This window comes from Pteropus alecto, unplaced genomic scaffold (genome assembly GCF_000325575.1).
Source record: "Pteropus alecto unplaced genomic scaffold, ASM32557v1 scaffold57, whole genome shotgun sequence".
In the NCBI taxonomy this organism is placed as follows: domain Eukaryota; kingdom Metazoa; phylum Chordata; class Mammalia; order Chiroptera; family Pteropodidae; genus Pteropus; species Pteropus alecto.
The window spans coordinates 9,532,079-9,557,952 of NW_006442508.1; the positions used below are offsets into that span (position 1 = coordinate 9,532,079).

General features: G+C 38.4%; 1 protein-coding gene across 1 annotated transcript in view; it reads left to right on the forward strand.

The window, feature by feature from the left end:
• Window positions 1-14,468, forward strand: part of KIT (KIT proto-oncogene receptor tyrosine kinase) — a 75,342-nt gene extending 60,874 nt beyond the window's left edge. Inside the window, exons 8-21 of the mRNA XM_006922507.2 lie at window positions 715-829; window positions 2,506-2,699; window positions 3,885-3,991; window positions 4,085-4,211; window positions 4,484-4,588; window positions 4,681-4,791; window positions 6,017-6,167; window positions 8,023-8,114; window positions 8,637-8,764; window positions 9,819-9,941; window positions 12,387-12,498; window positions 12,612-12,711; window positions 13,062-13,167; window positions 14,318-14,468. Of these exons, the coding sequence (XP_006922569.1) occupies window positions 715-829; window positions 2,506-2,699; window positions 3,885-3,991; window positions 4,085-4,211; window positions 4,484-4,588; window positions 4,681-4,791; window positions 6,017-6,167; window positions 8,023-8,114; window positions 8,637-8,764; window positions 9,819-9,941; window positions 12,387-12,498; window positions 12,612-12,711; window positions 13,062-13,167; window positions 14,318-14,446 (1,700 nt within the window). The 3' untranslated portion in view covers window positions 14,447-14,468. The remainder of the gene's footprint in view (window positions 1-714; window positions 830-2,505; window positions 2,700-3,884; window positions 3,992-4,084; window positions 4,212-4,483; window positions 4,589-4,680; window positions 4,792-6,016; window positions 6,168-8,022; window positions 8,115-8,636; window positions 8,765-9,818; window positions 9,942-12,386; window positions 12,499-12,611; window positions 12,712-13,061; window positions 13,168-14,317) is intronic.
• The last annotated feature ends 11,406 nt before the right edge of the window (window positions 14,469-25,874 follow it).

The window sequence follows — 25,874 nt, forward strand, 5'->3', positions numbered from 1 at the left end:
TCATTTACTTTTTCAGTGATTGTACTCAGGTTTAGATATATTATGAATAAAACTCTTGAGCTGGTTTCCTCTTATAATTTTCTGTCTGTATTTTGCATTTGAAATAAAAATTTGGAGTTAAAAGTGCATATTGTATTTTACTCTTATGTTTTTGCTTTTCTGTGAATAGAATGATTCAGCTACTTATTTGTACTATTCCTTCACGTCCCTCTCCAAAAAAAGGGAAGTTTTTTCGGGGGGAGGGCTCTTCTCTTTTCCTATAACTCCTTTTTTCATTCATTCCAGTCTCCACAATAACTTGAAATCCTAATGTCAGGAATTCCCTTCAACAGAATTTCCACCTCACAGTTTGGAACGCTAGTGTCTCGATTAGAAGCAGTCGTTCCGATTACCGCTCGCTGGAAATAGAAACCCTGTCAGGTGGTCGTGCGACCTTTGCTTCAGCCATCCCTGGAACAGGAAGTTCTCAGAGAACCCCCACATCTGCAGGGTGAACAGTGTGCACTGGGGCTGGGCAGCTCTGACTGTGAAATCCTTTCTCAGCCTGACCTTCGCATGCCTCTCCTTCTACCTTCCACTTGCTGGTTCAGATTCTTCCCGTGAATAACATGTTCCCTCAGCTTCAAGAAGGTTCTGAGGATTCTGAAAGGGCGGAGTGAATCTTGGTGAGGTTTTCCAGCCCTCTGACATATGGCCACTTCTCTCTTCCTGCAGTAAAACCAGAAATCCTGACTCATGAGAGGCTCATGAATGGCATGCTCCAGTGTGTGGCAGCAGGATTCCCAGAGCCCACAATAGATTGGTATTTTTGTCCAGGAACTGAGCAGAGGTGAGATAATTATTTTGGGAACCACTTAACATGCAGAAGGGAAAGACTGCAATTTGGTTGAATTTCAAATATGTTTTCAGAATTTTTAAAGCATTGTTTTGATTATTTTTTTCTATCCATGTGGGCATAATTGCTATATTTTTCTTGGTAGACATTAATTTTGTTTGCTGAAAAATGATTACTGAATGACTTCTCTATTTTGGCGGTTATCTTTTTGGATTTATCATGCAATTTCTAGCCCGCAGGTAGATAAAGCAATTTTCCAGGACAGAGTAATTAGATTTCCATTCTATACACAGGAGGTAATGTGTGTGGGAAGTGTGACTATAGTTATCATAAAAAAAATTACCTCAGAAGTTAATTGCCAAGTAACCAAAAAGTAATGATCGTGCAATTACAACATACATATGGCATTTGTAAGCTATGTGTTTTAAATGGTTTTCTTCCTGATTAGGTGCCCAGCCCCTGAGCAGAGCACATCTGGCATTGTGCTTCCTTTCCCTCAGAATCCACACTTAAGCCTTAAATTGTTCTTTCATATTACCTGAAGATGAAAATGGGGTCAACATTGCTGTTTTTATCCATCAAATGGTATTTTATGCTCAGGCTTTAAAAGCTCAGTGTAATATCACAATTGAATAGTCAGGATAATAGTAGAAATTTTATTTTTCCTTGAATGGATCTTTTTATCACAAGTTGGAAGAGGTTACATAGGATTGTTGTTTTCAGCTGAGTTTTAGTGGAACGTTTTCCTTGGGGAATGATAGGGAGGTTTAAGACCCCCAAAAAGTGTGCCCGCAGTGGAAGCAACCCCGGTAGTTACATTCAGCCATTCAACAAATATTTATGGAGTGCCACCTGTATGCTAGATACTAGTCTAGTGAGCAAAACACACCTGAGTCCCAGCTTTGTGAGTTTGTATTTTAATGGGTGGAGATGAACAAAAGATGAGATAAACAACTAATGAAGGTAGGTGTTAAGTGTTAAGGAGGAAAACATGGCAAAGGAAGGAATAGAAGACTGCTAGGCATATGGGGCAGGAGGAGAGGGGTAATTTAAAATAGGGTCATGAGGGCCTGACTCAACCTGGTCTTTGCTATCTGGAGTGCAGCCCGGTGGGACAACCTGTACCTCCCTTGATAGAACCTCGGGCTGCAGGGTTCTTGCTGCTGGTGTTTGGGGGGTTGCCATGTGGTTGTCTTTGTTGAGACTTTAACACTTTACTCCTCCATGCTTTTCCTTTTCAAGCCTTCATACATCCTTTCTCAATTATTATGTTTATCAAGGTTTACTGTGTGCCGGGATATTTAAATCATTGCTAACCCTTTCACTAACTTTCCAAGACGGGTGTTACCATCCCAGTTTTACAGCTGTAGGAACTGATCCTTGGAAAGTTTAAGTGACTTCTCAGAAGTCGACAGAATAGGAGTTTAAGTCAGGAACTAACCCACATCTCATTCCAAAACCTCATCTCCCACTTTCTTCTATTCCACAGTGCTTTCCCTGTTCACTGTGCCACAGAAGTGTTCATTCGTCATCGGAAGCTCTTGGTTGTAAAAGAAATTCCCAATCATTAACCCCCTAACTCAGTGTGAAAAGTACGCCAAACCCAAGGTGTTCGATTGAGTGGTGGATTTTCCTGGAGTGAATCTGGGCTGTTGTTTTCTTCCCCCTAGATGTTCAGTTCCTGTTGGGCCGGTGGATGTGCAGATACAAAACTCATCTGTGTCACCATTTGGAAAACTAGTGGTTCAAAGTTCCATCGATTACAGTGCATTCAAGCTCAATGGCACGGTTGAGTGTAGGGCTTACAACGATGTGGGCAAGAGTTCTGCCTTTTTTAACTTTGCATTTAAAGGTAACAGCAAAGGTATATTTCTTTTTAATCCAATTTAAGGGGATGTTTAGGCTCTGCTATATCAATCATGATATTAATCCATTCCATCATTGGCCATGTCGTTTCTGGTAATATCTACATTGCACCATATTGTCATCAAACTCATTAAGTTTCATTCTGTGCTAATATGTTAGTAAAATATATGCAGTAATTTTGACCATGCACTATTTATATTTTTCACGTGTGTGTGCACATATGTATATGTATGCATGCATGTGTGTGAATGTGTGTGTGTGTGTGTATGTAATGAATTGTATATTTTCAATTGTTTCCATAAAAAAGGGTAGAGAAGGAAAATAGGGAGGACTAAATTTACCTTAAATTCAAACAGAAATAGAATTAAGACAATAAAAAATTTTAATTCTATTTAAAATTTCAGTTATTTAAAATCAGTTATATTAACACATTGTCAGACAGAAAATTGACACTGTCTTTTATGAAATCGTGTTAGTGAGTTATTTCTTTAACATCTTTAAAATTCCATTCATGAGTGACTACCTCTCTTACATTAGTTAAATGATCCTTGCAAACACATTGATGAATTAGTATGAATTTAGAAGACAAAGAAACTGGGCACCTACATTCTTAGGGCTCAGTTTTTGTTTTCCTGTGTTGGCAAAGACGAGTGCCAAAAAAGTGGTATATTTTCATTTTTTGAGTAATGAGGGGAAGAATCTTACATTGTTCATCATAGATTTTTTTCAGGCAGGGCAATAAAAAGAACACTTTAAAAACGCTTTTCTCAGTTGTGGAGGAAATTCATATTCAACGTAGAAAATTTGGAAAATATAGGAAAGCATAAAGAAAAAAATAGAAACCATCCATAAAGGAAATTTCTTAAAGTTGTCTAAGGCAGGAATTTGGTTGAAGGACAAAGTTCGTTTAGGTGTTGTTTTTCATTGACAAATAGCTTAAAATTATTCTTGTGCTATGGAAATCTCAACTTATGTTCCACAGTAGTCTGGTTTACAGTTATTTTAAAAGATTTGCTTGAATAACAAAGTAAGAAAATAACCAAGGCAAGGAGTTGATATGAGCATGGCTTTGAATCCTGCCATGGGCTGTAAGACGGGAGGGAGTGAGTTTGGGGTTAGGTGATTGTGGTGAAGATCTGAGCTTGCTGATAGGTTGTGATTCCACGATCTTCTTTCATTTTAGAACAAATCCATCCCCACACCTTGTTCACGCCTTTGCTGATTGGTTTTGTGATCGCAGCTGGTATGATGTGCATCATCGTGATGATTCTTACATACAAATATTTACAGGTAACCACTTATTTGTTCTCTACCCTAAGTGCTTTAATGGGTAAAACATTGATCATTAAAAGATGATACATCTTTCCCTTTCTCCCCTACCAGAAACCCATGTATGAAGTACAGTGGAAGGTTGTTGAGGAGATAAATGGAAACAATTATGTTTACATAGACCCAACGCAACTTCCTTATGATCACAAATGGGAGTTTCCCAGAAACAGGCTGAGTTTTGGTCAGTATGAAATGGGCTTTCCAAACAACCTTTTTGTGTACACGTAAAAATGACTTTAGGGAACCCCAATAGCTTCCTTTGTTATAGTCTGCCTGTAACAATAAGTGTTTTCTGTGAAATGTCACCACTTTTGATAGATTTGGCTTAAGCACATTATAAGGAAATGTGTCTAGACAAATGTGTTCTAATTCATTTGTTGATTTTGAAATTACACAAATAATCCTTTGGTCCCACCACCACCACCACTGATTTTGTTGTCTTCCTTTCTTCAGGGAAAACTTTGGGTGCTGGTGCCTTCGGGAAAGTTGTTGAGGCCACTGCATACGGCTTAATTAAATCGGATGCGGCCATGACCGTTGCTGTGAAGATGCTCAAACGTAAGTTTCTGCACGCTAGTGCATGTGCTAAGCATCAGTTTGCCAAAATTGTTTGTTTGTTTTTTGCTAAAATAAGATGTTTTTAATTTTAGCAAGTGCTCATTTAACGGAAAGAGAAGCTCTAATGTCTGAACTCAAAGTCTTGAGTTACCTTGGTAATCATATGAATATTGTGAATCTTCTTGGAGCATGCACCATTGGAGGTAAAGCCATGACCACCTGGTCTTTTATTATCTGTCAAGTTATCAAGAGGGGAGATTTTGATACAATTTTGACAATGCTTGATTGTAAACTGCTTGCAAGATTTTGACCCAGGTTATTGTTACCTCTTGCTAGGTTATCCTTCCTCCCATCTATTGTTCTTAAGAATGTATATTTTAGTTTTTATCATGGACTGGGACAGCCCAAACACATACCTTAGTGACTGTCCTGTGCGTCACAGCAATAACACTGACCTCTGGAATATCTCAAGAATGTCTCATCTGATCCAAAAAACTTTTGTTTTATCTCACAAGCTTTATATTTTGCTGGATCACATTTAGTCACTGAAGGGTTAATATTTATTTGCATACCATAATTAAAAATAGCCCTGTAAGTCTACCAGTTCTCAAATATACACCAAACAAGGCAAACACTGCACGTTTGTTAAAAATAAATTTCCAATTCTGAAGCATCAGTCAAGCCTCCCATCAAGGATTTCAGTGATGTTTCCAGAAAGCATTTTGGTCTGTAGGAACAAAGCTGTGTGAAAGGAGCTATTCCTTGAGATCTGGATAGCTCCATGGTCAAGTCGACAACTTTATATAATTTCTTAAAACAGTCCTGTTAAATGTTGCTTCACGACATCATGAATTGTTCATGAGAAATTTCTGCCCAAGTTAATTAGCTGCCTGTTAACTTCAGAGTTTCAGTTTTAGGCATTCCCAATACCAAAAAAATGTTTGACTAGTAGTGCTCAGAACAGGTGACACCTTGTCATTAACACAGGTGATGATGTCTCATCATTTCAGATTTTCACCCACTTTCTAGTCTTGTCTCAGCTGGTTGTTCCCCATGGTTGGTTTTCCTATTATCCTGCAGTGTGTGCCATCATTTCCATAATAATGTTACTGAGAGGATGTGAACCCTACTGTGTGTAAGTAGTAAAGAATCAAAGGATTCATTTAGGAAGTTTGATAATAGTATAACCAGCAGTCATGCCTGGCCCCTAATCACTCTGAAATTCAAGAAAAAAGGGGCTTGCTTGTTTAGTTTTATCCACTTCACTCTGCTTTTTGATAACCAGTGTTAATAGATCGGATCGTATTGGTACTCAGTAGGCTTATCCATTGAACTTGATTGTTAGTGGCCAGGTCACCCTTCAATGTTTTTATGGGAAGCAAGATTTGTCTATATATCTCACCTCCTTCAAACCTTATATGCTTGTAGGGCCCACCCTGGTCATTACAGAATATTGTTGCTATGGTGATCTTTTGAACTTTTTGAGGAGAAAACGTGATTCATTTATCTGCTCAAAGCAGGAAGACCATGCAGAAGCAGCCCTTTATAAAAACCTTCTGCATTCAAAGACGTCTTCGTGGTAAGGCTGACTTACATCCTTGGTTGCTGATGGGCAGTTCTGGGGTCATAAGGGTTTGCAATCAAGGCTGATTCTTAAAAAAAAAATGAACCGATGTATTTTGAGGTGCAAAATCAGAATTATTAAATCATTTAAGTGTGGTTAACAGTTTAGAAAGTTCAAATAGTGTTTTTAAAGATTCAGGGTCTTAAACTTAGATTTTTGCTGGATTTTTAAATGCATCTTTAGTTTTTCCCAAAGCTTTTGTTCCGTTCAACTGAATGAACTCTATATCTGTTCCTCTATCATGGTTCTGCATGTCATTCCATTTTACTGTGGAGCTTGGTACTATATGCATTGTTACAGTGAGACACTGTTTATAGGGAAAATGCAAAGGCTTGTCAAGTTGTCACAGTAAATTCCTTTAAAACATTTAACAAAATGTCAGAAAGCTCTGAACCTAACTCTGCATGTAGGTTTCTCACCATCTACCTCTGAATTATTTCTATATACCTTATTCTTTTTTTAAAAAAAGCTCATTATGCTATAAAAAGGCACACTACTATAGCACAGTTAAAGAAATTCTGTACCTTATTTTCATCTCTTTCATCATTGGTGTCATTCAGAATTTAAATGATGTGTAAACAGCATCAAGTATCTTTAAGGAGAATCAGTGTGGTTTACAACCAGAGTAGAATTCTTCTCTGTTGTGCTTTGCCTGTTCTTTCCGAATGTTGTTAAGATCCCCCACTTAAGAAGATTTCCTAGCGTCGCCCAGGCCAACAGAAATCATGCTCCTCATACCCAGTCCCTTATGCTTTATATTTCTGCAGTGGTGGGTTTCTGCTTTCCTTTTTATTCACTACATCCCCTAATTTTGAGATGGCAAGACTGTCTTCTTGCCTCTTAACTCCAGGCCCTCAAGGACCTCAGTAAATATTACTGATTGGCAGTTCCCTCTTGAAGCCTTTTCTGTAACTCTGGCTGAAGTTTTAATCCCCATGTGAAGATTTAAATGTTTTTTTTTTTTTTGATCCTGTAAACTTGCACAGTGTTAAGCGGTAGTAAAACACAGTACCGACCACCTTTTGTTAGTTTCTCCAGAGCATGTGTTCTTTACATGAATAAATGAGCCACTTTGCTTTTGGCCCCATATATAATTTTTAACTTTCTGAAATAATAGCCTAAACTGTTCAGTCCTGTGGGGTGTTCTTTGTGCTTTGGGATTCCATATGGGACTGAAACCACCCGCATACTCTGAAGGAGATTGTTGTCATGGTGTTTCTATGCTAATCAGAAGCAGGAAGTACTAGAATCTTGAAGACTCTCCAGCCAAATGTTGCAGATTCAAGAGGTCCAGATGGTTCAGAAAATCATCCAAATTATTGGTGTTTATCTGAACCAAACGTGGTTTTTTTAAACCTTCTTCCATCAGTCACTATATGTTAACGATCTCTGTCTTCTCCCCCATAACACATCTCAGACCCTCTGATTCTTTGTCTCTTTCATTGTGTCTCTTGGGGCTAATTTAGAGAGTTTGAAGTCATGTGGAATAATTCTTTTTGGCTCTATTTTCCATTAAATCTCTGGTGCCAAGAGATGGGAGATTTCTAACCTGAGTTTCGTCTATTACTGAACACAAAAAAGGCCATTTAACTCCTGGGGATTGGACTCTAATGTTGAATGTTAAAAACTCACCTCTTACTGAATAAGATTTTCTTCATTCAAACCTGGCAATACTTACTTTCTTCTAATAAATCAGGCTATCATGTAAAAAAGGGATGGGGAGATAGAGCCTGCTCTATGGGTGACCCCTCCCCCGACCCATTTCCCATTTCATTCAATCAGGATTTGATGGATGTTTCATCTCTCCCAGCAGTGATAGTACTAATGAGTACATGGACATGAAACCTGGAGTTTCTTATGTTGTACCAACCAAGGCAGACAAAAGGAGATCTGCGAGAATAGGTGAGTACCTAACAAGTAATGAAATCAACTTTATTTACAGAAGGTTTCTCATACTGCCATAGAATATGGTGCCATTCTAGTAGTGACCAGTTCTTTTTTACAAAAGGGTCCAGTGGCAATGCCAATAGTGGTCAGTGGCAGTTAAGGATTGAAAGAGAGTACTTGGAGTCAGAGCCTGTGTTATTATACCTGAGTATCTTACGGCATCTACAAAAATATATGCATATCAAATATGTATTTTGCCTATCAAATTATATTAATTACGTTTCGCCTATCAAAAATATGAGATTTTTAAATTAATCCACCATCCTTCTCCCTTAAAGATTTTATAACCTAACCCAGGATTGTGAATATTAACTTTGTGATTCAACACCTGCCTGTTCTCAACATTTGGGAAGGTCATTTGCATACAAGTTCACATCAGTTCATTCATTACTTGCCTTTGGTGTTATTGTTGTCACTGTCTTATTTTCTTCACCATTAAGATTTTAATTGCTAAGAAAATCTTTCTCATCCTCACAGGCTCGTACATAGAAAGAGACGTAACCCCTGCCATCATGGAAGATGACGAGTTGGCCCTGGACCTGGAAGACCTGCTCAGCTTTTCTTACCAGGTGGCAAAGGGCATGGCTTTCCTTGCCTCAAAGAATGTAAGTGGGATTGTCTTAGAAGAGGTCCCCCCACCCTCCGCCCCACCCCACACACAGAGTGGAGCATTTTAGAGCTGTAGTAAGAATGCAGAATGTAGTTTTGAAGTGTTATAACCAAAAGCAGAGGAAATTTAGTTTCTTCAAGTTCTAACTGCTGTCTCTTTGGAATTCCCATTCTCATTTGTAAGCTTTAAAGAGCAAGCTGTATAAATGAGCTTTCTATGAATATTTTTATATGGAATGAATTCATTTAAACCATTTAAGCCTTTTGGCTTTTAGGATATAGGAGTTACTCTTAGAATATAGGTAATTTATCAGCAAAAGCAGAGGGTACCTCATACAGTTTCAGTGCTTGGTGAACATATATTAGGGTTTTATTAAAGTTGAACTAATATTGCATGTATGGTTTGTGCAGTGTTGGGGAATAAGGGATCAGAGAGAATACTAAACATTTGGGAGAAGGATAGGGGTGGGAAGAGAATGATGGAGCCAAAACAAGGAGCATAGTCTCTGGAAGAGTGAGAGGAATTCCCTAGGAAATGGGATGAACAGAATAGGGATAAGGTCACAGATCCGACCCTTAAGTGTCATTGGTGACATTTCCAAACAATTACCAAACTAAAAGAGGATATAGGATGGCTGAAATAAAGGGCCTCTTCTCTGTGTCCTTGAAGCTGTCAAATTGAAGTTTAGACATTTTAGAAACCCTATTAAAGGACATTCAGAGAGAAGCATGCAAAATGAGTTTTCAGTGTAAAAAATATGATGTGACTATTTAGAGTGTATTTTCCTATGAATGAAAGCAGTCCTAAGAAGTTGGTTTTGAAAGTGATTATAGTAATTAAGGTCTTAACGATGCGAAACACAAATTTTGAGCATCATTCAAGGCATAATTTAGATATTTATTTTTGGTGCACCGAATAGTTTAAATGTAAAGCAAAAGTATTGGATTTGTATAACATAAGCAGCAATCTAATATTAAACATAGTTTTCCCTCTATAAAAGTTTAAAATAAATTTAAATGGCTTTCTTTTCTACCCCTCTCTCCTAATAGTGTATTCACAGAGACTTGGCAGCCAGAAATATCCTCCTTACTCATGGTCGAATCACGAAGATTTGTGATTTTGGTCTAGCCAGAGACATCAAGAATGATTCTAATTACGTGGTCAAAGGGAATGTGAGTACCCACTCTCTGCTTGATAGTCCAATGAAGCATTTTAGTTTCAAGTTTTTGTAAGAATTGTTTTTTATGATTTTCATAATGCAAATCCTACCTTAGATATCATGCATTTTAGCATTCAAATTAAGTGTACTTCGGCAAAATTTGCATAGCGTGCTGAGTGTTACTACAACTAACATTCTGATAATAGAATTCCTAATTCTAATTGTGTAATTATGGGGCATGTGAAGGAAACAGAAATAGCCTTAATTTTCATTATAGCCTGAGAATAGCAATGAACCAGATTTTGCTCTAGCGAAACAAATGTGGACCTGAAGGTCACAGCAGGAGAATTTTATTTCGAGATTGACATGCCATGTGAAGAGATTAAAATCTAAGATAGTGTTCAAAATTAGGTAGATAGAACGTTGGATCTCGTAATCAATGGAGAGCTTATTAAATAGGTTCATAAGTAATAATTGGTTTATAGAACATAGTGATTTTATTTCACAGAAGTGCTTTATTGGGGTGCCAATTTTCATCATGTCTTCGGAACAAACCCTTGGCATTAGAATGCAGTGTCTTCACATTTTAAGAGTTGGAGAAACTAAGGCTTGGTATATATCAGTGATGTTTGTCTGAGATGACATAGGTCAGCAGAGGCTGAAACCAGAGTCCGTGATTTTTAGAGCACTGTCCCATTAGTATGGGAAGCCATGGAGCCCTGTATATCTACTCTTTTACGACTGTTTTCCCAGGCTCATTTCTACAGTTCAGTTTTATTCCTGGCGGTAGCTACTTGTGTCCCTTATGATAATGTAACATTTTCTCCCTCATCACTATAGCATATCTGTGGGTAGGCTGTAGTTGACTTGGGTTTGTAGAAATATTGCTGGCAGTACCTTCTGATGAAAGTATGCAATTCTAATAAATCTCCTCCGAGGCTAGATTTCATTATTAGGAGCGTTACTAAAACCATGTTCTCTTCATTCTGGTACACTAATGGAAGGAAGAATGTAAGGTGGTTCTTTATCCAGGCCTGTGAATAGTGACAAAAGGACAAGAGGAAGAAGCTAGCAGCTTCTGGACCCAGACTCGCTGAGTTCGAATTTGGCTCCATCATTTAGTAACTGTGTGATATTTGGCAAGAATTATCTCGCACCTCTGAACTTTTGTTTTTCTCCTCTTGGGAATTATACTGTCAGCTGCCTCATAAAGTTGTTATGAGAATTTAATCAATTGATATAATGTAAAGTGCTTAGAACAGTGCCAGGCACATTGCAGCTAATAGCTATATGGCACTTAATATTCTGACTATTCTTTATAGATGTCTTATTTGAAATATAAATACTCATGACAATGGTTATGCTGCAGTCCCTTAATAGCTTGTAATTGGTTAGTGACCTTAGCTGGAATTAACAAGTATGGGTTAGGTCCCACCAGGCTTCCAGATTGTGGACTTCGGCTCAAGTCAGTTGAGCTAACTAATTACAGATGTCACCTTCACCAGGCTTCTGAGTAAGGAGAATTTATGGGACAAGTTAAAAAGCAAGGAAACTAACACACCATGTTACCTCCCCAGGATTTACATCATAGTCATTTGAGATCTCCTTGTGTCAGTTTTTCTGAAAGTTCTTCGTTTTACATGGGTTCTTAGTCATTTTTGTGCCACAGCCCCTTTTATAGTCTGGCAAAGCCTATGCATCGCTTGTCAAAACACTGTTTTAAAGGAACAAAATAAAATAAGTAGGATAACCAAGAAAAGCAGTTAAATTGAAATATAGTTATCAAAGTATTAAAAAATAAATTTGTGATATGTCAATACATGTGCTTTATTAAACAGAATAATGTATTCTAGCTATGGATCCAAAAGCTACTATAATTTTTAAATGGTGATGATAGCTAGATAGCTAGATACCACATCCAGAAGGCAGGATGGAGGAAGGGACTAGAAGGACACATGCCAGCTACATTTTAAGGAGATTTTCCTAAAGCTGCCATACAACACTTGTAACTTAGTGTCCAAAACTCAGTCACATGACTATACCTAGTTGCAAAAGAGCTGGGAAATGTAGTCCTTACTGTGGGGAGCCATGTTTCTATTACTAAGGGAAAAGAGGAAAACATTCTCACTGGTAACTAACAAGTCTGTGTCACTCAAGGCCAGTGGTGGAGCCACGATTAGAACCCATGTCTGTCTGTCTCTGACGTCTGTGATCTTAACCTCCATACTGGACTGATTCAATGTCTTCATCTTGAAAATGGGGATAGTATACTTGTGAACCACCTATTCAGACATAGCTGGGGTCATCTGAGGTCATATAGGTGAAAGGCTTTTGTGATATGACAGTCAAGTTCCCACCCCCACCTCTCAGCAGGAGCAACATCTATAGCAACATTTTCTATTCAGCTTTTTGAATCTTCTCAATTAACATTGCTGAATCTGTTCTACTTCCGTTACAGGCTCGGCTACCTGTGAAATGGATGGCACCTGAAAGCATTTTCAACTGTGTGTACACATTTGAAAGTGATGTGTGGTCCTATGGGATTTTTCTGTGGGAGCTGTTCTCCTTAGGTAAAATGACCCTGCCAAAGGCACTTTAATAGACTCAGAGAATCTTTTAAAGGTTTTATCAATGCCCTGCTTGCTTATTCTTAACACCGATTTACAAACCATTTGTGCCTCAGGAAGCAGCCCCTACCCTGGAATGCCAGTGGATTCTAAGTTCTACAAGATGATCAAGGAAGGTTTCCGAATGCTGAGCCCTGAGCATGCACCCGCCGAAATGTAAGAGCCAAGATGTTTTTTCTTCATATAATGTTTCTCCTTTTATTTTTATTTTTAAAGACAGAGACCCAGATGTTGAATGTTTTCAACTAGCACAATTTGAAATGTTACTTGGTTCCTTTATAGGATACCCTGGTCAAATGTCATTTCTGTAGCATATTTTCACAATCTCTTGTCACCAAATACAGAGCCAGTTTCGGCAGCATTTCATACATAGCACATTATGCACATGTCACTTAATATGTCCAGTTGCCTAACCCTGGAATTATTTTTGAAATTATCGCATGACATACACCTGAAGACAAATGAGGGGTATTGGGGAGTATTGGAAAATGGCCCTCGTTTCGCAGGTATGCCATAATGAAAACTTGCTGGGATGCTGATCCTCTAAAAAGGCCGACATTCAAGCAGATCGTTCAGCTGATCGAGAAGCAGATTTCAGACAGCACCAATCATGTGAGTACACTCTGCCAGGCTTAGGATCTCCCTTCTCTCTGTTCCCGGTGTATCCTTTTTCTCAGACTCTGTGGGGTGAGGACTAACCTCTCCACCCCTTCTCTCCTTGGCTTAGGCTGCAAATTGGCCTTTGGGTGGGAAAGTAAAAGCAAGGGAAACAAGTTCTTTCTGTCCAGCCCCCCTGTTCTGAGCCAAAGAAGGATGTGAGATGAGGAGAAAGAGTAGAGGGCTCTACACTCGGAAGTGTGAAAGTAGAAGTTTCCATACGGATTTGCCACATTTCCTCCCCCACCCCAAATGCTGGTCATGGGGTCGGCCTGGGCCCTCTCTCACATGTCAGGGCCATTCAGCCTTTAGAGGGTTGGGATGGTGTGAACTAGAATAAAAACATAGAAAAAACAGCTTGTTACTGCAGTGAAATAAGCCTTCTGCTCAAACAAGCATAGCCAGAAAATGGCAGATAGCTGTCATGCCCACAAGCCATATAGAATGAAGAGCTGTTTGAAGTTGGGAGATCCCTCCCAGTGATTTGGGGAGGTGGGGAATTCAAAACCCAAACCCTTTATTTCTTCTGCTTTTAAGGAAGATAGTAATCCTTATTTTGACTCAGATTTTTTTAAGCTGATTTTTTTTTCCGGATTGTGTGCTTGGAGTTATCTTTTCTTTCCCAAGTGTACACCACCGATACTTTTGTGTTAAAGCTTACTCTTCTGCATGTCAAAGTGTATTTCAAAATTAACTAGCATTTTTCACCTAAGTGCTTGATTCCTAATGGAAGATCTATTGAAGGGCCACTGATTTCTCAGCAAATTACATCGGCTGTTGGGTTGTAGTTGGCTACCGTGGTTTATAACCCTTTTTAACAGGTTAGATAGCACCTGTTTCTAGAAGTGCCTCAGCAGAAAAGCACATTTTTTTTTGCTATCACTTCTTTTGTAATCAGACCTTGGGAAAAATGAGGGGTAAAACAAAACTTGTGGGTTGGGTTTTGTTTTCCAGTATGATTTGGTTTTTGGCTGCAAAGGTCTTTAAACTTCCTCTCGTTGAGTCTTCCTCAAGTTATTTGCAATTCTGAAGCTGCAAACATTTCCCTTTGTCACTGTGTTCATTGTAGAGACTGATGTATTGACTGTGGACTTGTTTTTCTCAGATTTATTCCAACTTAGCAAACTGGAGCCCCAACCAGGAGAGTGCTGTGGTGGACCATTCCGTACGGATCAATTCCGTGGGCAGCAGCGCCTCGTCCACGCAGCCTCTGCTCGTACATGAAGACGTCTGAAGCAGAATGGATATCTGCGAGTCTCCGCAGTGGAGTGATTCTTGTTTGTTTGGTTTCTATGATTATTTCGTTTTTTTTCGACTTGCATCCTACTCCAGGGTAGTGAACACCCGCTATAATTCTCTCTATGAGCACACTTTAGTGGCTGGTGATTGTCATCAGCTCCTATCCCCATGCCAGGGTTTGAACTGCGTATATTCCTGACAGCAGAGTAGCTCCCATTAACGAAAAAAAGACTGACTTCGAGAAAGGGAGGGTGGGAAGTCCTTTCTGAGGCTTCTCTAATATAGAGAAGTATGAAAAGTATGGTTGAGAAGTTTCTTTAAATAAAAGGCATTAGTTACCTTCGGCCCTTGTAACCACCCATAATGATATGATGGTACAGCAAGATTAGAAGCTGAAACCTAAGTCCTTGATGTGGAAAATGGAATGTTATTAGGACAAAGGTCAGAAGTCTATGAATATCTAGGCCTAAGATATCTAGTGTTTCATGCTAAGAATGAGACATGGGCCATGAAGAAATGCTCCCTGGACATGAAGGGTGACTCGTTGCGGTGTGTGAGCCTTCATGCTGCTGACCTTTCTCACGAGATTTTGCTATTAGGGAGCTGAGTTGGAGCAAGGGCCTCCCCAGCCAGCATTTGTATATACTCACCTATCGATTGTACATGTTCATATGTCTGAGGGGAGAAAACCCACCAACTGTTGTTCGTGGATACAGCTCTGGCTCTAGTCTGCCATACGTAGGGATAGAAGAAGAGCCAGACAAATTTGAAGGACACAGTGCTTTTTTTTTTTTTAAAGAAAAAACATAACTATCAAGCACAATCTTAACAAAAATCTCCTTTTGTAGCTGATGAATTTGCTCTAAAGATTGTCCAGAACAAGCCTACCAGCTTCAGAATGGCATTGTGCTGAATAGATTTGATGCCATTTGAAAAAGATGTACTGCGTGACTCTGGCAGAAGTGAGAAGACAGTGCTGTCCTAATTTGGATTCTTTTGTAGCAGGAAATAAAATTTAGATTCAACCTCCTTTGCAGGCATGTCCTGAACGCAGGGCCAGTATATAAGTGTGTATGTGTGTGCACACGCGTGTATGCTTGTAGACAAATATTTTGGCGCTGTTCTTACCCTGAGCCCAAGAAGGTCCTTTAGTCTCCCAGAAGTAGTTTGCTTTCATCGTCAGTACTGTTCTTGGTCTCCTTCACCTGGCTGTCCCGAGAAGCTTACCAAGAGCTTGCATAGAGGCATATAGGAAACAGAGTGCCTAAGTTCCTATTTATCTGTGGTCCACCTGCACTTAAGGCACTCTCTTATTTAGACTCAACATACTGTACCTGTTCCTTAGACTTTATTAATGCTACTCTTCCAATTAAACATATTTAAATTTTACACTTTAGGTAATTGCCTGGATATTATTATTAAGAGTTTACTTTCCCCCCGCTTCCCCATCACTACCCAACTGTAAGAGGTCCATGTGTACATGGCAAGGTTTATGTGTTGTCTTGCAGGATTCAAGTATGCTGCTTTCACGATTTTCCCCTCCTAGGTCCGTCCCTTAGATAATATTTAGAGAACTGTGGCCACTTATCTAGAAGTAACCATTTGCACTGGAGTTCTATGCTCTCGCACCTTTCCAAAGTAACAGGTTTTGGGGTTTTTGTTTCAACATAAGAGATTGTCACTGTTTGCCATACTTTGTCTAAAAATTTCCTTTGTGTTTCTATTGATTTTGGTTATAGTAAGAAAATGGTTGTTAACTGTAGGTGTCCAGGTACTTCAAGGGCACTTCACTGAGAGGTCTGTCTTGGATAGTCTTGAAAGTTTATATTTTTATAATTTTTTTTTATATCAGATGTTTCTTTGCAGTGGCTTGATGTTTGAAATTATTTTGTGGCTTTTTTGTAAATATTGAAATGTAGCAATAATGTCTTTTGAATATCCCCAAGCCCATGAGTCCTTGAAAATATTTTTTATATATATATAGTAACTTTATGTGTAAATATGTAAGCGGTGCAAGTTTAAAAGATGTTGGTGTTCCACGTGTTTTTTTTTTTCTGATATGTTGTCTAATTGTTGACAGTTCTGAAGAATTCTAATAAAAATGTAAATATAGAAATCAAATGGATTTTTTGAATTTTTTCAACCTTAGTGAAATTAAACTTTAAAGTGTTAAAGTACTTGATATTAGAATGTTTTGTACCTAAAATGCATAAGACCCATGCAAAACTTTCAGGTCATCGGGGTTTACATACTTGAAAATTCAACATTTATTAAGAATTTAGTATGCGCTGTATTTTCTTATTTTATTCTTACAATTCAAGGTCTTCATTTAAATTGAAAAATATAAATGGAAAACATTTTGAGAATTCTGCACATTGCTATCATTGATATTAAGTTGACTCATGTGAAATAACCATTTTTTGTGAGCAAAATAGTGGTCAAATAGCATTAATGTGGTTCAATCTAATATAACTGGCATGTTTCCTCCTAAAAGAGATTCTCTAAAAATTAACAAGAACAATACAGTAATTCGCAGGCTTGATCTGAAGAATCCCAAGAAAGTGGTTTGTATTCTTGCTGGCTTACGTTTGAAAGAGAGGTTATTTCATCATGAAATGTTCATGATTCTGCCTTTCAGTCCTTATAGTCACTTGCGTCTAGAACAGAGTTAAGTTCTTTCACTCACTTAGAGGAAGGAGACTTGTGCTTGTTAGTTCAGGACTGTCTATGGCTGGAGCATCTTTTGTGATCCAGAGGTATTGTCCATATCAGCAGATCCTGCATAGAGTCTGACAGTTTTCCAGCTTTAAAAAAAGAACCATTCTGAACCACATAATCTTATATCCTGTTAAGAATGTGGTAGGCACACAAAACACCTTCAATTTTGATTTCCTTTATTGAAGTAGCATTTGTACCTGCACAAGTATCTCCTGAAAGGAAAGGGACAGCTAAAAGTAACCTGTAATGAAGAGGAATCCTTTTAAAATCTGGAAGGAATTATGTGGCCAGGAACATGTCAATAATCAGACAGAAAAACAGACCCACAGTTTAGGTAATTTTTATTATTTTTTATTGCAGACAGGATTAAATGCTAATCGACCACAGAACAAAGAAGTCCTTTCTGAAATTTTCAGTGTCATTTGGACTTTTTCGTGTGTGCGAAATCATAACTTAGAAGCAGTCAGCACCCCCTGTATTGTTAGTCTGTAGCTATATTCCCTCACCGACCCCTCCTGTAATGGCAAAATGTAGTATCGTGTGCTTGGTGTCCAGCCTCAAACTGAGTTCAAATCTTGGTGCCAGTCCTGCCTTTCCACTTGCTGCTGTGTGATTTTGGGCAGATTAGCTTTTAAAATTTCAGTTCCCATAATAGTGTTCAATGTGCTAATATGAAGCTGTCAAGGCCACCTCGTCATACACCAAATACATAAATAGTGATCAGAAATGGTAACTTTTGTCATGGCTAATTAGTCTTACTCGGAAGGAAGAGGCTGTTCCTGTACCAGCATAACTCAGTTGTTAATCCATAGAGAATTATACAGTCAAAAATTTGTTTCTAGTTGTCGTTCTCTTAAATGCAAATGATATAGTACTAGTTTGCTGTGAAACTTGACTTTGCTATGGAGGTTTCTATGTTTAGTGAAATCCCAACTTTTTAAAGTGAGGAATTCAAGGCTCTCTGTTCTTGTTCCAACCTTCTTTCCAGGCTTCTCTCCCATTACCATAGGCTCATGACTATGCCCCACTCTCTTCAAATTCCCTCCTCAGACTTTGATGTGTTTGTTCTCTCCAAACAAGCTCCCCCACCTTTCAAGACCAGGGAAATAAGGTCAATTGAAGTAGCCTCAGAATTCCCATGACACTCTATACTCCCTACTGCTCTCACAATCTATTCTGCCTTATGCTATAATTATTTTGGTTCTGGTCTTATCTCTTCCTCAACCCCATTATATCCAGACAAAATCAATCAACATAAAATACCTATATATGCTAGGGTTTCATTGTTTATCATTTACTTGTTAAAATATTTAATTATTCAGACACTCAGGTTAAATTGCCCTGAGGTTGCAAGAGGTCACGACTTTCCCAAGTTCACTTGATAATAATACATGGAGCCGGAGTCTGAATCCAGATCTGAGTCCCTGTACCTCAGAGATGGCAAACACTTGGTCTTCCTATGCTGGCATCTCCTGTCTCACGTTCATGCAGATATCGTTCATCTCCATAGCACTCTGTCCCATGGAGCCAAGATGCCTTAGAAGTCTAAACCTCCAGGAAGCCCAGATAAATCCATGGAGTTAGCCTAAGGACAAACTTACCTATCACCTTTAAATGATTACCAATTTTCCATTTTCTTGAAGCACAGGTGTTCTCCATCTCAGGCACTCCTGAGGCTGCTAGCACAGTGCTTCACACGTGGTTAATTAATACCCTTTGGATGAATAATTAAACATTCCATCAGCATGGAGTAAGGGAAAGCCATCTGGGAGGATATGGCAGGAAAGACAGGGAGTAAAAGAAAATGTAACTTTTCCCCAGAGTGGGACCTGAGAAGACAGCTTCATTTCGCATTAGGGGTGAGGCTTTGGAGAGAAGGGAAAGGGAAACTAAGAGTTCCTTGGGCAGCCCTACTGAAGCCTGCACAGCTGCTTTGTGGGAACAAGAAGAGAAGTAGAGAAAAAGGAGACGGATGCATGGGGCAGGGTGGAGAGGAAGGGAAAGTGGCAGAAGTGATCTTCCTTGTTCAGAAGGTCGGAAGGTACTGAAGCTACTGAGAAGACCCTAGGCTGGAAGTACAGAAATTGAAGACTGAGGAGACCTTCTCTACCTCAGGCTTGACCCTGCGGTAGGGTCATCAGGGCCAGCATCTCATGACAAAACACCCCCCAGAAGGGATCTTGGGACCAGATGGGCTATCTGGAAGTACCAGCTGGGTAGGCTTCAAGTGAATTTTTGTAAAGGAAAGTATATCAATTTGCTACGGCAGCCATAACACAAAACTACAAACTGAGTGGCTTAAAAAACAAATTTATTGTCTCTGAGTCTCAGAGTCTAGAAGTCCAAGATCAGGGTGTTTGCAAGACTGGTTCCTTCAAAGAGTTGTGAGAGAATTTTTGCCTCTCTCCCAGCTTCTGGTGGTTTTCTGATTATCTTTGGCATTCTTTGGCTTATAGACCTCTGTCTTCTTCACACTTTTCTTAAGTGTCTGTATGTATCTAAATTCTCTCTTTTTTATATGAACATATCACATTGGATTAGGGGCCCACCCTATTTTATTATGACCTCATCTTAACTAATTACATCTGCAATGACCTTATGTCCAAATAAGGTCACATTCTGAAGTACTAGGGGTTACAGTTATGACTTTAATTTATGAATTTAGTGAGTCACAATGTAATCCAAAATAGAAGGGTCTCGAAAACCCTCTGTATCGTAGCAGGTGATCTGGTCCTCACTAGAGTACTGAAATTTGCTCTCTAAAAACTAAAAAACTAAGAAAAATGATTTCCAAAGTACCAATTTCAGAGCACTCTTTTCAACTGCTCTATGAAACCATCTAGAACAGTATCTGGTCTGTAACAGACATGCAGTACTTGCTGAATGAATGAAACTTACGCAGTGGGGGACCCCTCCTCCTTAGAACTTGCCTCCTTGCCTGCCCTCTCTTCTTTTCTCTCAGTTTTCCTCCATTGCCCCTTTAAAGGTCAGAATTTCAGAGCTGGATCCTTTATTGTCTACTTTCATCTGACATGCTCCCACCAAGCTGTGGTCTATCTCACCTAATCCTCAAGATATGGCTGTCACTTACCAAATGACAATTTCCAACTATGTCTCTGACATTTCTCCCCTTCGTATAAGACTAGGGTTGTCAGATAAAATAGAGGACACCCCGGTAAATGCCCCATGCAATATTTGGGATATACAGATATTTAAAATTTATTTATTATTTATCTGAAATTCGAATTTAACTGGATATCCTTTATTTTGTTAGCTAAATCTAATAACACTTGTCTAGATTTTGGGTCTCTTGAAGTTAGGGAACTGCATCTAATTAATCATTGAATAGTCAAGGTCCAGTGCATGGAAGAAATGTAGAGTTAAAGTGATCATGAAAAATGAAGGAGGAACTTTATTTTAGTGAAGTCCTGTAAGTGGCAAATCTTAATTTTTTGCTGTTATTTTATCTTCATTCTTGAATAATTCTTCACAGGCTGTAGAACTCAAGGATGGCAATTATATTTTCAGTGAGTTTATTTTCATTCTCTTCTGGTTTTTATTGGTGGTGTTGAGGAGTCACATTAGTCTGTTCTTTTGAAGAGAGTTATCTATATTTTCTTTATTGCATCTAACATTTTCTCTTTTTCTTTGGTCTTTATAGTTTCACTATGCTATGTCTAAGCTTGAATTTCTTTCTCTTTGTCTTATTTGTGATCCTTTGTGCTTCTTGAATCTATGGATTGGCGTCTTTCATCAATACTGGGAAATTCTCAGCTCTTTTTAAGTTACCTGTGCCCATCCTGTTTCTCTGTGCCCTCCTTCTGAGATTCCAGTTCAATGCATCTTAGAGCCTCTTACTCTGTCCTTCATGTCTCTTAATATACCTTTCATATTTTAACTTCTTTTTGTCTTTCTATGCCATATGCAAGGTAATTTCTGTTCTTCCTGTTATCTGAGTCCCCGTTCAGCTCCCGTCCATGGAGAATTTTTAGCATCTTTATTGAGGTATAACTAACATACCATAAAATCTACTCATTCTACATATATATATATATATAATTCAGTGATTTTATTAAAGTTATAGAGTTGTGCAACAATGATGCAGTTTTCGAGCGTTGCTATCATCCTCAAAGTTTCCCTCGTGCTTGTTCACAGTTAATAGGTATTAAAATAATTTTAATGAATTAATTTCCAATTATTCTCACTTTGTAAGATTACACCACATATTTGACTCTCTTACAGCATGCATTCATTCATTGAGTCATTTACTGTCTCTGGGATCTTTCTCGATGTGTAGGTCAAATAAATAACTGTAATAATTGATAGGTTGCCTTGTTTGGATGATTATTAGCGATAGTGATGACAATGGTAATACAATGATGATGATAGCTACCATTTATTCAATGCCTACGATATGCCTGGATCTATATTGACTGTTTTACACATATTACCTTATTTAAGCCTCGCAATAACACCAGGAAGTAAGTATTATTTATCTCCACATAAAAGTGAAAAGACTTTTCCTCTGAGAGGATCACTGTCTTGCTTCAAACTTCATGGATATGAGCAGTGGAGTTGAGAGGGGAGCTCTGGTTTGACTCCTGTATCCTAGGATTTTAAATAGCAACATCACCAATCTAGTAGGTATATGGGCAAATCCTTTATTATCCTTTTCTGGGCTTTGGATGACCTTTTAACCATTTCATTTCATCTTCAAAAATACAAGAAAAGGTAAAGAAATCAAATCAACCACTTTGTTACTCATTGCCAACTCCTCTAAATGTTAGAGAGAGTGGCGGTTGAAGTAAAAGTTAATATGAGGCTCCAGAATTATCTGTTGATTTCACAAGTTCATGATCTGTCCACTCCCTCAAGCACCATGTGAACTTCCCCATATCCTCTAAGAACATTGTTTTCTTTATGTTGCAAAAAACAGTCTTGTTCATTTGAGCCTTATGAGATAAACAAAATGTGTTTGCGAGGGTAGGGGGGCTGAAGTCTGAAGTGTAGAGAGGAGCATTAGAGAGAGGACAAATCAAGAATTTCAGATCATTGAGAGTGTGGGTGAAAATACCACTTTTCCTTTGCTTCAACAGTTGTTATTGTTGGTTAGAAATTAACAAGCTGTTACTCATATGTCTCCTTCACTGTTGATTCCACTTTCATTGGTTAAATGCAGCTTGTATAGTGTGGGTTCTATGAGGGGTTTAACTTCACAAGGGCTGGGTCCTCAGGGTAAATGCTTCTAGTTGAAATAAATTTTCTCCGGTGGCTCGCCTATGTGTCTCCGTGCATGGTTGGCTTTGAAGTGTGCGTGCTTTTTCAAGCACAACAGCAGGAACTGGTGTATTTTATGAGATTGACCTTTTTCTTTGTGGTCTGTGGCTTAGCAGCTACTCTTCTTCTATAGCAAATGAAGAATGAGGACAGGCAAAAGGATGTCTTCATGGCTGCTCTTCTCAGGATGTGACTAGGCATTCTAGGGCAGCTGAAAACATTTGTGTCCACAGGACAGGACTCCTGGCCCGAGTGCCAGATCTTCCTTATATGGCATCATTTACCTCTAATCGGGATACATTTTACTCTTGTGGAGAGTTTGGTATAGAAACTTGGTATGGGTGAACTGACTTTCTCCACTGTTTACATCTAAATATTCCAGTTGACATTATTCAGTTAGATGGTGGGAAAATAATTTTCATTTGGTGAGCTAATCAGTAAGCAATTACATAAAATGGCTTTTTGGAGAAGGATACAGAGACCTCAAAGGATACAGAGACCTCAAAGAATAAAGGATACAGAGACCTCAAAGGTAAAAAGGAATGTTGTCATTGATTAGTTATGTCTGCCTGGCCATGGGTTTGGGGAATACAACACCCGTGCTAACTAATATAGCACCTTATGTAACTCTTATTATGTTCTAAATGCTTTATATACATTAACTAATCTGATTCTAAACGACCATATGCAATAGTTATTATTTTATAGGCATAAGAGTAAAAAATAGTTATAATTTTAAGTTATAAGGAGGTCAAGTAACTTGACCAAGATCATATAGCTAGAGGATTGAGGCTGGATCTGAATCCAGAGAGTCTAGCTACAGAGTCTGGGTTCTGAACCAAACATTTTATTATTCTGTTTTGATCAAGACAGACTACCTGGGTCAGCTGGGTTCAGTAAATGCCCACATTTTTTCTGGTCTAGGATACAAGAAGGGATATTCTCTACCCTCATGCTTACCAGACATGAGCTTCATGGGTTTCTCTTGTCCTTCTTTCCTCCCAGACTGATGAGAATTTAAATTCCTGACCTTGCAAAATTAGATGCCTTTTTCAAAACAGAATAATAAAATATGAATAGGTGCTCAAAGCATATGTGGGTGACAGTTCAACCCAGATCTCTGAAATGCATAATGTCGGAAGGTGACAGGGAAAGTTAAAGACAAATAGTGTAAGGCGTTCCAAGCCCATCACTTGCCCTACCTGTGCCTCTTTTTACCCCTTAGGTGACTTTTTTTTTTTTTTTAAAGTAACCACTTATTAAGTCCTTAATGTTATTTAATCTTATCTTTAAAACAGCCCTAAGAGGTAGAACTTTACCTGCTTTATACAGATGAGGAAACTCAGATTCAGGGAGATAAAGTAAATTTTGTTTGAGTTCAAAGTCCCTCTCAGTGGAATCAGAAATTTTCAACTTTTTTTGGTGGAGTCGATGCTGAATCCCAAATTAAATGGAAATCCCAATAAGCAAAACAGACAGTGGCAATTGGGTCCCAGAAATTCACTTGCCAGGCTTTTACCCCTTTTTCCCACAGCTATCCCCAGACTCTCCAGTCCTTCGTAGACCACATTTGGGAAACCACTGAAAGTCCCCCGCAGTTTAGCAGATTAAAATCCCATCCTGCCTTGGTGCGATGTGGTTGACTATGGCTGATGTCTCTTCTTGCTGAAAGACTCCCTGTCCTGGGGCCCTTCAGGGGCATTCTCCAGCCACTGAAACACAGACTCCCCTTTTGACTCAACAGGAAGATATGGAAGGAAGTACATCTTCCTGGTCTGCAAGTTTTTCAAACTTCTCCAGCACCAATTTGTTTTCAAATTTCTTTCTAATTTGTATGTAAGATACTATTATTTCAAAAAGATTTGTTCAACTGTTACTCTCCCTTAGATAATCAATGTTAATTTTAATATGGTTCCTTCCGTACCTCCTATTTTTATACAAATATATGTATATAACAGGAAATACACGTATATATTTAAAGAAATGGAATCATTATATATCCCGAAACTTACATTTTTAACTTTAGTGTATTATGGTTATCATTTCAAATCTCTGCACATAAATTAAACTTATAATTTCCCATATTGTGGACATACCAAAAGCCTAATGTTTTCAGACAAGAACTTGTCACATTGGCTACTGGAAGTAAGCTCTTACGTTTTTGTCCCACTTCTAACAACAACAACAACAGCAACAGCAGCAGCAAAAATGGTATGTATGTACGTGTTTGGATTAAAAGCTAAGTTGGGGGAAGTATGTCATAACAGATTTTGGTTAGTTTATTAAATAAAGATTCATATAAGAGGGTCTAGAACAGTGTCAGGCAAGGTGCACATGCTCATTAAAGGTTAATTAAATGTGAAAGTATAATATCCCTTGGTGAGTAAAAAAATGTCTGCGAAAGTAGAGGGAATTGATTTTTATTCAATGTATTTTAAAAGTAAGATTATTAGCTTTTCTCAGGTGTCTACAGGAAATTGGAAGAAAAGGAGTTATTTTCCAATCACACACATGCTTCTATGTCGTTGCGTATGTTAAAATAAAGCCAAACCACATCAGGGTTACATTAGATATTCAGTGTTCAGATAACAATAGGTTATCACTTTCTCTCTGAACTGCTCTCCAATGATTACAACTCTCCTGCCCCAAAGAATGTCAATCCTTACCCTTGTTTGGGCTGATTAGTAAAGCATTAGTCTGCTTTTAACCGACAATGAAAATAGCTTCACTCCAGGTACTTGTCAGGCAGTATAACCTCCAAAACTCTCTGACATTCAAAATCCATAAAAAACCTAGTTGATGGAAATAGTGCTTATGCATAGTTGTCTAAAGAATAATCAGTTCATCTTACCTTCCCTTTCAAATTCAAGTTCTATCCAGGAACATAAGAAGGTTGTGTGCACAGACCAGGTTATATATTGTACCATAACCCCAGAAATACTTTTGCTGAATTATACTTTAGGGTATTCCTTCAGCTTTCACCTTAGATGAAGAAAATTGTAAAAAGAAAATTATTGTGATTAATGTATGGTGTTTGCAGTTTAGAAAACCTGAGTTTTAGTACAAACTCTTCTGTCTGTTATAACCATGACTATAGGTGAGTCAAGTGATTTCTCTGAGTTAATATGATACTGTGTAGAAACTATATATAGTTGGGGGGAAAAAGAACAGCTCCTAGCTCATAGGCTGTTTGTAAAATTAAATGAGATAGCCCATTAAGTTCTAGCAGTACAGTACTCAAATCATGGTCTTCTTGGAGCAGTCATAATTTTAACTAGGATCCTCTAGTTCCTCTGTGAATCATAGAGACTGATGTCCAGACCTGCTGAATGCTCTGGGCCAGTAGGTTATTCTCTAATTTGCCCACCTACTTGTGTTCATACCAGCCAGGTTGTATGCTTACCAAAGTCAGCTGTTTTGTTCCCAAA